Source organism: Eublepharis macularius, chromosome 7, assembly GCF_028583425.1.
Source record: "Eublepharis macularius isolate TG4126 chromosome 7, MPM_Emac_v1.0, whole genome shotgun sequence".
NCBI lineage: Eukaryota > Metazoa > Chordata > Lepidosauria > Squamata > Eublepharidae > Eublepharis > Eublepharis macularius.
The window spans coordinates 87,560,891-87,575,552 of NC_072796.1; the positions used below are offsets into that span (position 1 = coordinate 87,560,891).

The following is a 14,662-nucleotide window of genomic DNA, read 5'->3' on the forward strand; positions in this document are numbered from 1 at the left end:
GGGCAATAGAAGATCTCCACATCATATCTTGTTTGGTCCTATCTAATAGCACTAGGAGAGATTTTGTTGGAGAAATAGTGTATTGCAAATGGCTTAGCTCCTACAGATGTCCCCACATTGCATTTGTTTGGAAGGAAAATTGGATTTGTGCACAATCAAGAGAAAAGCCCTTTTCAATTTGATTGATGTCAGGAAAAGCACACAGGGTTGGATCCAGTGCAAAAGCTCCACTCTCTAAAATTCTTACACAAATGCAAGAAAAAGTCCACGGTAGCCACTTACACCAAGGAATACTTATTGTATCCCCAGTTGCATTTCCACTTGTACAAAACCTTGTGCAACCAATTTCTAGGCACTATAATATATAGAAAGGAAAGCACTGCATATTGCAAAAGATCTATGTTTCTGCTTGCATATTGCTGGATTCAAGTTACAGTTAAGTAATTAAGGTTGCAATCATAAGGTCATTTTCCTGGAAGTCCCATTGCCTAAAATGGGACTTACTTCTGAGCAGACCTGCTCCTTAACTGTGCAATTCTTAAACAGTTATACCTTTCTAATTCCATTAAATCACAACTGCACTGTAAATCCAATTGATTTCACCTTCACTAACTTCTTCTAGATCACAAGCGGAGGTTAGTTCAAACCTGGTTTTCTTCCTTTCCAACTCAAAACTGGGATAAATCAGGAACATTTGGTTGCTCAAGGTTTAATTCTATATAAAGTTAACACAGCTGGCATTCTGCAAAAGAAAGATTGTTCTGTCATGCTGCCTAAGGTAGTATGTATTATAGAACTATATGTTGTCATCCAGACATCCAGATGAGGATTACTGTGTGTAGTGAATAGTATTAATACATAGTGATGTGAAGAGCTGAGCCACTTCCTCATACCACTTTAATTGGTAGTGGCAGCAATTATCTCTCTGGCAGGCTCACAGGGAAAACAGCTGATCTGGAACAAACAGCAGAACATCCAGATTCTTAAATTTGCAGATTTTTTTGTACATGAAAACTGACTGCAAAGAATAGCTGTTAACTGGAGTTAAGCTCTACAATTAATAAATAGAAAAGAGGGTTGGTTTCTACAAGAATCAGATCAAGCTTCTTTTAATTGTACTCATGACTCATGCTAACATGGTTTAAAGAAGGATGTTTTGAGTATGGATGCTATCATAGAAAAGATGCTATTTCTATTAGGAATAAAAGCATATTTCTATAAACTGGAAACACTGGTCTAAACAGTGTTTATGCTTGCTGGAACTGTGGTCAGTATGTCTGAAGAGAGAATCCTGAGAACTGAACAATGTTTTTTTTTTAAATTTATTTTTTAATTTCTAACATAAAAACTACAAAAAACTACAAAAATATAAAGGGAAAAAAGGGGACTGGGGAAAAGGGAAGAGCAACATATAAACAGAAAACACACACTACGTCTACATGTCTTGCATTCCCTTCATGCTGCAATTTTTCTTTAAAGTTAACTTTCTAATATGCTATCAGATTGGTAGATCTTATAAAATACAGGCTACATTCAGGATCAGGTCTTCTCCCCCCCCCCCCACGTCTCGGTCTCAGTTCTCTCTGCGCAGCTACAATAGCTGCTCTCGTTCCCTCCTCCCCCCCCCCCACTCTCCCCTTCAGACTTTGGACTTTCTTCTTGCTGAAACTCCTGATGGTTAAACAAAAAGTCTCTCAGCTGTACTTCCGATATTATCTTGTAGGTTTGATCCTTGTATCTAAACCAGATGCCTTCCGGAAACAACCATTTGTATTTTACATCACATTTCCTCAGGAAAGCCGCAAGCCTTTTATACTTAAATCTTCTTTTATGAGCCAAAAATGGAACATCCTTCAATATCTTAACCTTATTGCCCAGATAGTCCAAGTCGCCATTATACGAATTATATAAGATGGTGTCCCGAGTCTTCTTAGATGAAAAGTCAATAATAATCTCGCAAGGCAGCTGACGCTTCATTGCATATTTTGAAGATGTCCGACGGACTTCCAAGATATCGCTTTTTAACTCTTCTTTAGCTGCCTTTGCGAATGACGCCAAAAATTCCGACACCAAATCTTTTAGATTTTCACTTTGCTCCTCTTTTACATTCTGAAGATGCAATACCGTTTGGGCACGGTCCACTTGTAATCCTATTATTTGATTCTCCAAGAGCTTCACTTCTTTACTTGTTGCTTTCATGAGTACTACGTTTTCGCGTGCAGACTGCTCTGCTCCAGACACTGTTTCTTTAATGGTTTTCACTTCGCTTTCCACTGAATCAACCTTTTGCCCCATTTCATTTAACTTCGCTACAAAGGGCTGCATAGCTTCAAAGACCGCTCGTCTGACCATCTCTTCCAGGGTTTCCCCCTTCCCCTGTAACATCGCCATCACCGATTTACTCGTCGCAGGGCTCTGCTTTTCGTCGCCATCTTAGGGGGGGCGCCAGCTAAGTTCCGAAACTCCGTGAAGGGGAAGAAATCCGCGCCTTCTTAGCTTCAGCTCCCACCAATCCTTCGCATACGCTTAGAAATCAGAAGGGATTTGCTTACTTACAGGTTTTCACCTTAAATCTGCTTATTGCCGTTCTCCATGGCCCAGCAGCACGCGAAGTGCTGCGCAAGTCTGCCGGCCTCCATTGGAGCAAACGGCAATTTACCCCCTGCATTGCTTTCAGGGGGTTCTTCCCGCCGCGCTCCGGACCCTGCCTCCCTCACTGGGAGTCCTGGGGGTTAACCCTCTCAGGTCAACCGCCCGGTCAGGCTGCTCGGACGTTTCCTCCCGGACCTGTGGAGAGGAGCGTCCGACATGGCCGGGAAAACGAAACCGAATCCTGAGAACTGAACAATGTGATTGCTGGGAGATGGGGTATTGATCAGTCAACAGTCCAGCAAGAGAAGTTGAAAGAGAAGGCAGGTGCCAGAGATACATTATCTAATACATGTTTATCTGGCCTTTTACTGAAGAGCGGAGGGTTTCAGACTCCGTTCACCTTTCATCTCATATATACCTTGTGAGGGAGGTTATTCTGAGTGAAAGTAACTAGTCCAAGGTCACCTGTAAGCTTCATGGCAGAGTGGGAATTTGGACAGATCTTACTTTAACAGTTCTTGATTTAGTTTTTGATTTAGCAATGTCATTAAATTGCATTATGCAGCTTTACCCTGGTGTGAGAAATGAGCTGCTTTTCAAGCTTTCAATGAAGAATGATCAGCGTACAGATGAAGTTCATTGTAATGTCCCAATGCTCAAGGCACCTGTTGTGTGATCTGGTGCAACATGATGATTATGAGATTGAGCTGTTGTTCAGGAGTTTGCTGGTTCAAATTTTACCTCAACCACAAATTTACAATGGGTCAGTTCAAAAGCAATGTAGATCAATATATTAACTGTGATTATTTTGTGGAAACAGGAATGGGTCCATAGACAATAACTGAAATACTCTTCTTTTGCTAATTTCTGGATTCAGCACTATTGCTCTTTCCTCCAACAGGAAACTTGCTGGTGTCTCAGCCTACTTCATGAAGACAAAGTCAGGGAAAAGCCTTACCAGATTCTCCTACCATTAGCTGTTGGCAACATGAAAGTGGAAAAGCTCAGGAAAATAGAGAAGTTTGGCCACTATCATTTATTCCATTTTCTGTCCCTTCAACCATAGGTTGGTTGGATTATGAATAAAACAAAAACAAAATATTCTCATAAACCAAAAAATACTAATCCCCCCCCTCGCGCAGGAATGAAGAAACAGACGCAAATGCTGGGTAATAAGGGCCGTTTATTTGGCAACAACATAACATTAAACATAATACGGCAAGAGCCTAACTAGTGGTACAGGTCAGGCCCTGAGGTCCCCATGGACCGCCGCCCTGACCTGTCTGGGTGAGCTCCTCTGCCCCAGTCATGAGCCATCCAAAGTATGGCTGGGTCCCAGCTGGCCAGGCATATGGAATATCCACCACACCAACCCCCCACCACCGTCAAATATGAGGGGCCGTACTTGTACAGGAGGTCCCATACAGCAGTCTGCCCTCTCAGCTGGCAGCCATCAAACAATACTAGTGATCCTGACAGACCCTGATTCCCCCTCAAATGGGGACATGCCAAGGGTGCTCACTGGCCTGCTGATTTCTCCCAAACCCTATCCTGCCAGGGAGAACCTATATACAGCTCCACCACAAAGCCAATTACTGCAACCTGTATAAGCAGTGCAAGTAGGTGAAAAACTCTCCCTCCATCAGCCAATTAGAGTGGGAGAAAAAATTCCTACCTGGCCCTGGTAACCAGCAACTGGCTAAGCTGCACTACTATAGGATGGTTGGGTGGGCCAATCTCAAGGCAACTGCTGGAGAGTGCAGGGTGTACCTGGCTTATATACCATTGGCTCCACCCCCTCCAGATCCCCATATGTATGAAGAAGAGCGCACTGTGTCTCTTCCTCTTGCGGGGAGGCAAAGGAAGGCCCCAGCTTAAAAGAGCTCTGCTGCTAGCTGGGAGGACCACAAATCATTTAAAAACATATGCAAGAAATCCAGCAACAGCTTCCAGCCAGCTTGCATAATTTGAAAACAACAATTTCAGATTAATATAATTAGTAGAGCACTGAACATCAGAGTTGACAAGAGTTGGTCTCTATTGTTGGTCTCTATTGGTCCTGATGCACGAGAACAATTTCTTTCAGTCCAGGGAATACCTTTAAGCCTTCTTGTGTATTCAGCTGTTGGAAGTGAATTATATCTTGCCAAAAAAATCAAATAGCTGTGTTTGGGATTTTTTTTTATAGTAACCAGATAATTAGCAACTGTAAAGGAAGTTGTAGGAATATAACCATAATACAAAAGATAACACTTCCTATATAAATCAGTGACTAAACCAGACCAATCATGTGACAAAATTACGTTTGTTGTAGTTTTCAATAGATTATCTGAATAGTAATTAAATAGGTTATTGTGTAGCGAAAATCCCAGTTCACACAATTTGTCAAACAAGACATTTGCACTTGATGATAAAAATAAGTCTTGCCTCATTAGATGTATTGGTTGACTTGGGGGTTCTAATAAGAATTTTTTTAACCACATCTTAATGGCATATTTCCATGTGATTGATTTAAGGAGCACAGTCCAATTTCTAATCTAATTACTGAGTTGGAGACACAGTTGGAAATTCCCAAGATGATTCGAAAGAATCTAGCTTGCAGCGTCTAAAGACCTTTAGCAATTGCATGCTGTCATAATGGTGCCCCATATAAGGTTCAGAGCAGATCACAACATAGATAAGTAAGTTTACAATAAAAACAGCATTAATTTTTTTTTTAAAAAAATTGGCAGCTATCTATGTTGCTCAACCCTGGCCCCTTAGATGGGAGCAGGCAGACAACATTGATTTATTGGTGGAGGAACTGGGGGTAAGGGGAGAGTTCTAGCCCCCGCAACAGTAGACCAGCAGAGGAGCTTGTCCTGCCTTAGCCTCAACAATCCAACGGGAGGCTGCTGAATTGGAATTCATATGCAAATTTGACTCTGTCAAGCGGGGACTGAATAGAGACTATGAATGGTTATCACATTATCACAGGTAACAGATTCTCTTTACAGAGGCGTGATCTGGGGGAGCCCAGTGACGCCTGGTGTGGGCTTTCGGGGACCACAGTTCTCTTTGTCAGATGCAACTGGCAGGGAGAGCTGTGGTTACCGAAAGCTTATACTACATAGGAATTGGACACCTTCACTGCTACAAACTGACTGCACACCAAAAGGAGATGTTTACATTTCCAAGCAAAGGAATGTTTTGATTGCCTCCACGCTAATTGCATTCTGCCTTCTTGTGATTTATGACCCCTCCCTTTTCTCTCTCTTGCCCCCTCCTCTTCTGTATCTGCCCAGTTTTGATCAGGCATCTGATGAAGAGAACTTGATTCTCGAAAGCTTATGCTATAATAAAATTGGTTAGTCTTAAAGGTGCTACTGGACTCTTTTTGATTTAACCATATGACTAGTGTAACATCTCTCTCTTGCTAGCCTGGTGGAAGGATAGTAAATCTCGATAGGCCCTTGATCCAACAGACAGAGAGTTCTACCAGGTTGGTGCCAGAACCAAGAAGACTCTGACCCTGGTTGAGCCCAAGTGAGCATCCTTGGGGCCAGGGACCACCAGCAGTTTTTTTTCAGCCGAGCAGAGCACCCTCAGGGGAACATATGGTAAGAGGGGATTCCACAGATATGCTGGTTCCAGTCCGCTAAGGGCTTTATAGGTTAAAACCAAAACCTTGAACCTGATCCAGAACTCCACCAGGAGCCAGTGCAGCTGATACAAAACTGGTGTTATATATGTCCATAAGGACACACGCATCTGCATTCTGGACCAGTTGTAGTTTCTGGATTAGGCCCAAGGGAAGTCCTGCATAGAACAAGTTACAGTAATTTAATGTGGAGATGACCATCGCCTGGATCGCTGTCATTAGGGTCGATAGGTAAGGGGAAGTTTCCTGGAAGTTCCACAGATGGAAAAAGGCTCAGCAACCGCTGTGACCTGGGCCTCCATTGACAGGGAGGCATCCAGGCTCACCCCCTGGACTTCTAACCATCAGAACAGGTGCAAGTGATGCCCTGTAGAGGGTTGGAAGCTGAATCTCTGAACCCAACAGCCCACAACCCAAGTGCAGGACCATAGGGTTCTTTTTCAACCATCCGGTCACAGCCTCAAAAGCTCTAGTCAAGGTTGCAGGTAGGAACTTAGAATTTTATCATTTGAGCAATGCTGGAAAAGACTGTCCACCCTTTGTAAAGTAAAATTTCTTCAAAGATATGGACAGAAGCTGAAAGCTACTTAGGATATGTTTTAAATGACTTTTCCATGTCATTAAAGCATCAAAATAGTTGCCCATATATTTGTAAGGATGAACTTGTTCAAACTCCATTCCTTGCAACATCCAAGGATGCCCTGTCTTCCTAGGGTCTCCAAACAGCAATATTTTAGATTTATTCTGACTTATACTGTGTTGCTCCATTTCACAAGAATTTATAAATTGATTGATTTGGTTTCTTAAAACCTACCTAGCCTATGATAGTAGTAAGACATCATCAGCATAAAGCATTATATTAGTTTGATGGCCCCCTAATGGAGCTGTTATGTTCACTTTTTACAAAAAGGGACTCAGATCATTTAAGCAGAGTGCAAAAAGTATTAGAGCCAAAATGCAACCCTGCCACACTCCTTTTACCACCGTTAAAAGACCGTTCCTTGACTGCCTAATCTGTAGAGTTGTGCTAGTATACAGTAATTGAATCAAATACAATAAATGTTTTATAATTGCATACTTGGTCCACAACTTTTCTCTACTTACTGTATCAAATGCTGATTTTAAGTCAGAAAAGGAAGCATATAGTCCATTCAGCTTTAAATATTTCTCAGCCAAATGTGAAAAGATTATGCCATTATACATTATAGAATAGCCCTTCCTGAAGCCAAATTGTTCAGGTCCCAACATATTACAGCTGACCATCCAAGACTTCAATTTAAGTTCCAAATGCCTAGCATACAGTTTTCCTCGCAAACTAATGGGCCTGCAATTTGCGGGATCTAAATGAGTACCCTTATTTTTATATACAGGTACTACAATTGATGAGTGATTTGGGTACTATCAAAATGGTAAGCAGCTTCCAAGGGGCATCCAAATCCCTCATGACAGCACATATGCCTAGAGGGGATTCCTTCACAGATCTGCATGTTTGTTTAGAAATATACCACATCACCCACATGCTTGTGTTTCTGAGTAAACTAACTACTATAGAAGTTGGCAGCTTTCTGCAGTCAAATCTTTGGGTAGTTCAGATTGGGAAAATTGGAGGGAGCCGCCATCTGATATGATGTTTTAGGTATTTACGAATTTGTTTTTAGTATTTTAAATCTTATTTATATTTGTTTATACTTTAAATGTTCATTGAACATTTTATTGTACCCCACCCTGAGCCTATTCGCGGGGAGGGTGGTCTAAAAATTGAATACATAATTAAATAAATCAAATAAAAATAAATAGTGGTAGCCACAGTCAACCTTCTTTCTATTGTGTAGCTGCATGCTGGGTATTAGTGAACGGCCTCCATGTATTCCCCCATACAGACTTGTTTGCTTTTTTCCACCTTAGTGGAGCTCCCACTAATGCATGGCCTCCTTGAGTGCAGCTGACTGAAATTGTACTCAGGCATTGCCCACTTCACTTTCAGGGTGCTCAACCTTCACAAGAATGTGCCCTCTGCTTTCCAACTTTGCACCTTCCAGGAGATACAGGGGAAGTGTAAAATCGGGGTAAGGGCAGGGGGGGCAGGGAGGATTTACCTACTCCTATTTGATTGATGGATGGATTAATTGATGTTATTTATAGTCCACCTTTCTCACAGATACTCAAGGCAGAATACAAAGTGTAAGTCAATAATATAATCAATGACTCGGACATTCAATAAGCAATACAATAGAGTATAGATTGCAGAGATTTGAAAGCAAGCATAAATCCAAATGCTGCATCATCATCATCATCATCATCATCATCATCATCATCATCATCATCATCATCATCATCATCATACTGCGCTTATATACCACACTTCTAGACAGATTAGTGCCCCACCCAGAGCGGTGAACAAGTTAGCGTTATTATTATCCCCACGATAGAGCTGGGGAGCTGGGGCTGAGAGGAGTGGCTTAACCAAGGCCACCTACTGAGCTCGTGACAGTAGTAGGATTCAAACCAGTAGAGTTATTATTTGCAGCCAAACCACTTAACCACTGTGCTACAGCAGCTGAAAACAATGCTGAAAAAGAACATAAGCAATTTGATATGACGTATGAAACGACATGGAAACTATCCAGAAAGAATAGGCAATACACAGTACTAAAATGTACAATGCCTATCTCTTTACTGAAATATCTGAGCTATTTCCTTACAGCACAGCCTATTACCTATGTAAAAAGCCCTTGTAAATAATTCAGTTTAGCATAGTTTGTGGAAAGCCAGGAGAAGAGGTGCTTTACTGACCTCTTCAGGCAGGCCATTCCATAAAGTGGAGCCACCACAAATAATCTGCGTGTACAGCCAGTTATTGGTTTTGCCCAGCAGAAGGGTGATGAGTTTAGATGAGTTAAGCTGCCATGGTAGAGCATAGGCGGAGAGACCAAGGCCATGAGGACTTTGTATGTGATAGCCAAAACCTCAAAATGAGCCAGGTAACTGATGTGACATCCCCCCATGGGTCAGTAATGACTCGGTGCTTGCACAGGGGGACTACCTTTACCTACCTTTAACTGATGAGGAGCCAATTGAGTGACTGCAGAATACGAGTAATATGCATGCTCCACCTAGCTCCTGATAATAATTGACATGTGGTGTTCTGCACCAACTGGAGTCTCTGAGTTGACTTCGATGGGAGGCCTAAATAGTCCAGTCTCAATGTTGCCATGCTGTGGATACAGGTGGTCAGATTGGCTGTGTCAAGGTAGGGGCTGTGTTCTGGGCTAGAGTGATTTGCAAGGAGGCTTTTTTGCAGCTGCTGTAAGTCTCATAGTTACTCATGTTTTGCGTCTTTCCTGGGCTCCTTAAAATTGGCTTGAGCTTGCCTTTATTCTTTAACTGGAAAGTATTTGAATCTGCTGCCAGCTTGCATGCAAACAATTCAGTCATTGTGACAGATACCACAATAGAGTATATCTTGTTTTTCCCTTTCTCCCTCTGTTACAAAAGTGTGAGGGGTTGAGCTGATATTTAAACTTGAAATGTAGAACTGTGTTCTGAAAATGCATACGAAATTTCATTCTGGTATCTTAAGTCTCAAGGGAAATATTTTACTACCGACACATAAAAAGAGAATACCAAACAGATAAGTTAAATCAAAGGCTCTATTTGATCAAAAATATTTCTATACTAAAAAACACATGTAGCATTTCTAATCTAAACATGTTTAGGCTGTCAACCAAAAATGTATTAGACTGCCTTGATATCATATTAATATTAGCCCAACTTTTCCTTTCTCTCCATTCCCCCTTGATTAACTCCCAAACTGCTTTGTCCTTTCTTGTCAGCATTACAGACTGGGGTTTATGAGGTATACATGAGTCTGGAACCTTTAGCAAGTTTTTCTTGGACAATAGGCTTTGGAGCTCAAGTTGCATAATCCTGGAACGTAATATGTAGTTTGGCTCTAAGGCAGCACAGCATTGGGTGCTATTTAGCAACATCTATCAGGTCATGAAGGACAAAGCATATACTGTTCTCTATTATATTTTTTTCATTATTCTTTCCTCACAGAAGTTACTTACTCAATCAGGGTTCACACAGGAACATTACCGGCCTCAGAAACAGATGCGGACATCTTCTTGACAATATTTGGAGAAAATGGAGACTCTTCCAAAAGGAGACTGGCAAATTCAAAGTCATGTGCATATTTTGGAAAGGGTCAGGTAAGAATGGAATCTGGAGGCTTTTCAGTCCTCCTGTCCCCCCTTGGAAATATAAAATGAATAGGAGACACAATTCAGCAGTTTGGTTAAAATAGAACACATTAACAGCCTCCAGTTTTCCTTTTTCTGGAATTATTTTGCAAAAGCACGAGGAACACAGAAGTGTGATGTTGCACTTCAGAGGTGTGCATGTTTTGCAGAAGGAAAAACAGCAGGTGCCATATCCAAAGCACACATAGAAAGCTATCCTTAAATGTTGTTGGCAAATTAACATAATACTTAGAATCAAGGAATCATAGAGCTGGAAGGGATAAGTCATCTAGTACAGCCTTCTGCACAATACAGGAAATTTGCAGCTACCACCTTACTCTCCCAGTGACCCCTGCTCAATGCCCAGAGGGAGGATTCCTGGGCAATATGGGCTGGAGGAAAATTCCTTCCTGACTCCAAAGTGGCTCTAAATAGGCATTACCCTGAGCACTTAAGAAAGGGGCATGAGAGCCAAGCACTGGCTTTAGCAACATCTATCCCTTTCTGCCCTCTCTCTCAAGATCTGCCTAAATTCATACTGAGTCACAGAAACAGAATTGCTGACAGATGGCTACCTAGGCTACTTAAAAACCTCCAAAGACAGAGAGCCCACCACCTCCTGAGGAAGCATGTTCCAAGGAGGAACCGTGGCAAAAATATTTTGTTGGTTTAACTAGTTGTAAATGTAATAGGGAGATCCATGAGTGTTACCCTGTGGAGCTTTTGGGACAAGGCCACTAGCATTGGGGCATTGGGGAAACAGCACAGGAGCACCCTTGCGCCAAACTTCAAAGCACATGGCTGCTGATTAGCTTTTTAAAAACCCAAATGAACTGATGGAGATCATGATGATCACAAACCTCCTGTGAAATCTTCTGTGTCACATCTAGTTTTACTTTCATTCAATAATCAAAGAACTGAAATTCAGGCAAAAACAGAATAAAGAGATGTCAGGAGAGTGGTCTGTGGCTGTTTATACCTCGCTGCTTTCTAGGGGGTAATGGAATAATCCTGGAGTTACAAAATTGCAAACTCAGGGTCTTTCCCAGATGTGTTTACTGTCTCCCTTAAGTGACGATCTGGCTGCTTGCAGTGATATTCCACACAGGGTGCATACAAATTGCAAGGATTCCTGTGGTTCAAATTCCACAACTGTGAAGTTTCTATATCACAATCTCTGAAAAATTCAAACTCATTAAAAAGACCTTATGGTCAAAGAAGAATTCTAATTGTTCATCAATAAAATATCCTGGTATGTTTAATAATCTCTTAGAAACAGTTGGATTTTGTGTAAAAGAATGTAGCAATGTCATTGGGGGAATATTGCTTGAGCCACAGGCCCTGGGTGAAATAATTCTGTTTTCTACTAATTGTTTCCTATGCACATCACTGCTTTTAAGGACTGGGTATAGGAAATAAATATCAAACATATGAAAGGCACAGTTACATTGAGGTCAGTCCTTGAGGTACTTCTACAGTGCATCTTCCGTTAATTTAATGAGGCTTGTCCTCAGACCGCTTGCAAGGCCTGCTAAAATAAATTAATGTTACATAAGAGCAGTGCCTGGTGAATTCTGCCTATAATTACAAAATATGTGCATAGAAGTCTGGCTTTAGTTTACAATGATGATGCAAATCAGTCGAGCACTTAATTTTAAGTTTTTTAAAAGAAGAATTACAAATCCCTATGGAAAATGGGATCAGATATCATTTTACCTTGCATTAGCCCTACTGTTGAGTGTAAGACAAGGAGAGATGGGCAGTCACTAGTCAACTCTAAGATGGGCCTAATTATACGTGCACTAAACCTGTGTTTAATGGGGGAAACCCCAAATGAACTCACATATTACATGTGATCACACTCACCTGTTCATCTTTCTGCTGGAGGTGCATGTCTCCTGGGCAGACATGTGAAAAAGGCAGTCAGAAAAACTCCTCACTCCCATGGCTCTTTTCTGTCTGCAGAAGCTCACTGGGTAGAAAGCAGGGACTGGTGAAGCTTCTCCTTCTTCCCACAAACCATTAGGAAAATGAGTACAGTCACACATAAAATGTTAGTCCATTTGGGTTTGCCCCCCATTAAGCATGTGCTTAGAGCATATCTACTTTTGTCACCATAGTTTAAGAAGAGCAACAGCAGAGAAAGAGAAATGATTCAGAAGAGATTATTCTAGGGATCCCATTCCCCTGCTGGGGATCTCCCACTTTCGCTCTCTGCTCCCCACCACCACTTACCTGGCTGGCAGGGGAGGGAAAGGTGTGGGAACGGGCCTCCCAGGTATGCTCCGGGGTTGATGCATCATCATCACTCCCTGGGAGTGACGTTATTGCGCCACCCTGAGAGTGCTTCCACTTTGTGGTGGGCCAGTTAGGGCCCCAAACAGGTCTGATTTGGCCCATTTGGGGCCTAAATCACCCCACTGCAAAGTGTGCACCCCTGTGCCTGTGCGATGATGTCGACATCATCCCGCAGGTGCAGGGTCAGAATGGAGAAAAGATAAGCGCCAGGTCCCCCACCTCCTGCTGGGAGGGTAAGGGAACTTGGCAACCCTAGATTACTCCCCATATAATTCTAGCAGAGCCACACCCTTGTAAATGATGAAGAAACAGAAATGGTTCTCTTAGATAAAAGATTAAATTGTATCCATTTTCAAATACTGAGAGAATGGTGAAAAAAACTATTTATTGGGCACTTAAGAATGGATAAGAAATCATGTATTCAAGTTGAAGAGCAGATTCAAAGTAGAATCCCTTTGAATTCTAGGTACCTGTACCTAGGTGGCACAAATAGGCCTGAATTGGATTCAGTGCAGGTTGCTGTATGCTGTCAATTGTATGATAAAGGAAGATGAAGCAATTCAATTCTACCACAGTGAATAAAGCCAGTTAACATTGCTTCAGTAATTATCTTTCTAGCTAACTGTTCTCACTGGTATAATGGGTTAAATGAGTGGGAAATTGTCATTTTGCCTAGCTAAAACAGAATCTAAATCAGGCAAACCAATTTAAATGGAACAATTTTGGTTTTCATCAGTTATGTTTCCAATGAAGGGTATGCACGTTTATACAAAAGGAGAAATAACATAGGACAAAAATAAATTTAGGCTAACCATGAAGGACTGTGTAATTTAATGTGCCTTGAAGAGAATTCATTGACAACAATAGAGTGATTTTGTCCACTGTTTTCTGAGAACTATGATTTATCGTCATACAGAATGGGATTAATGATAGAGCTCACACTGAAAAGTGCTAACAGGAAAAAAGAGGAATATTTTTGGTAGAGGTTATTGTTAAGGATTGCATGCACCATTGTGCTACAATGATATTTGAAATTTTGAATAACCATCAAAATGATACAATGTTTCAAAAGTTATTTGCAGTACATTGTTCTGGAATATTTCCTATTTGGAGCCTTTTATACCATTATGCACTGTATTTTGCCATGGTAACAGTTTTGTAAAATCATAAATATATGAAAATAAAAATGTCAAGAATTATATTTTTCCAGTAGAAATGATATGCTTGATGTTATTTTTCCTTAACGTGTTGAAGACCACAATCCTATCTTCACAAAAAGCCAAGTGTAATAACCTGATTTTTTTAAAAAAAAGTTTAGACACACATACTTTTTAATTTCTTTTTTTGTGTATGTCTTTTAATCTGATGGTATATTAGCTGTCAACAAGTGAAATTATAGCTTCTCTTTCTGCCATCCATCTGGTTGTCTTATTGCTACCCACATGTGCCCACACTTCTACCCACCCGTTCATATTTTTCTCAAATGGGCATACGTTCATTCCCTACCATAATTTATTCATCCAAACATGAAACTTTGCAGCTGCTAACACGTTGTTTACTGGAAGCTGTAGTAGTATTTTAAAATGTATTCATCTGCACCCAATGGAATTCATCTCCTCTTAGTAGTGTGCACCTTATGTGATCTTATGAAGAGAAGACTGACATTGTTGACCACTGTTTCTGTTGTTATCAGTACTCTTAGATTTGGAAACAGTTTGTGAAGGATAGAAAGTGAAGTGAAATGAAAGAAAAGCTGGTACATTATCATATTGCCCTTTAGTTTACATTCAGAGAATTGCAGTTGGGCAGATAGCAGAGCAGCATATTTCATATTAGTATTGACCAGAAGTTTCAAATACTTTACATATATTCTTTTGGGCCAACGTGTTAA

At 41.1% G+C, this 14,662-nt stretch overlaps 1 protein-coding gene across 1 annotated transcript in view; it reads left to right on the forward strand.

Annotated features, from left to right (window-relative positions):
* The window catches only part of RP1 (RP1 axonemal microtubule associated), a 302,837-nt gene that overhangs the window by 253,815 nt on the left and 34,360 nt on the right, over positions 1-14,662 (forward strand). The window contains exon 44 of the mRNA XM_054985404.1: positions 10,292-10,443. Coding sequence (XP_054841379.1) covers positions 10,292-10,443 — 152 coding nt within the window. The remainder of the gene's footprint in view (positions 1-10,291; positions 10,444-14,662) is intronic.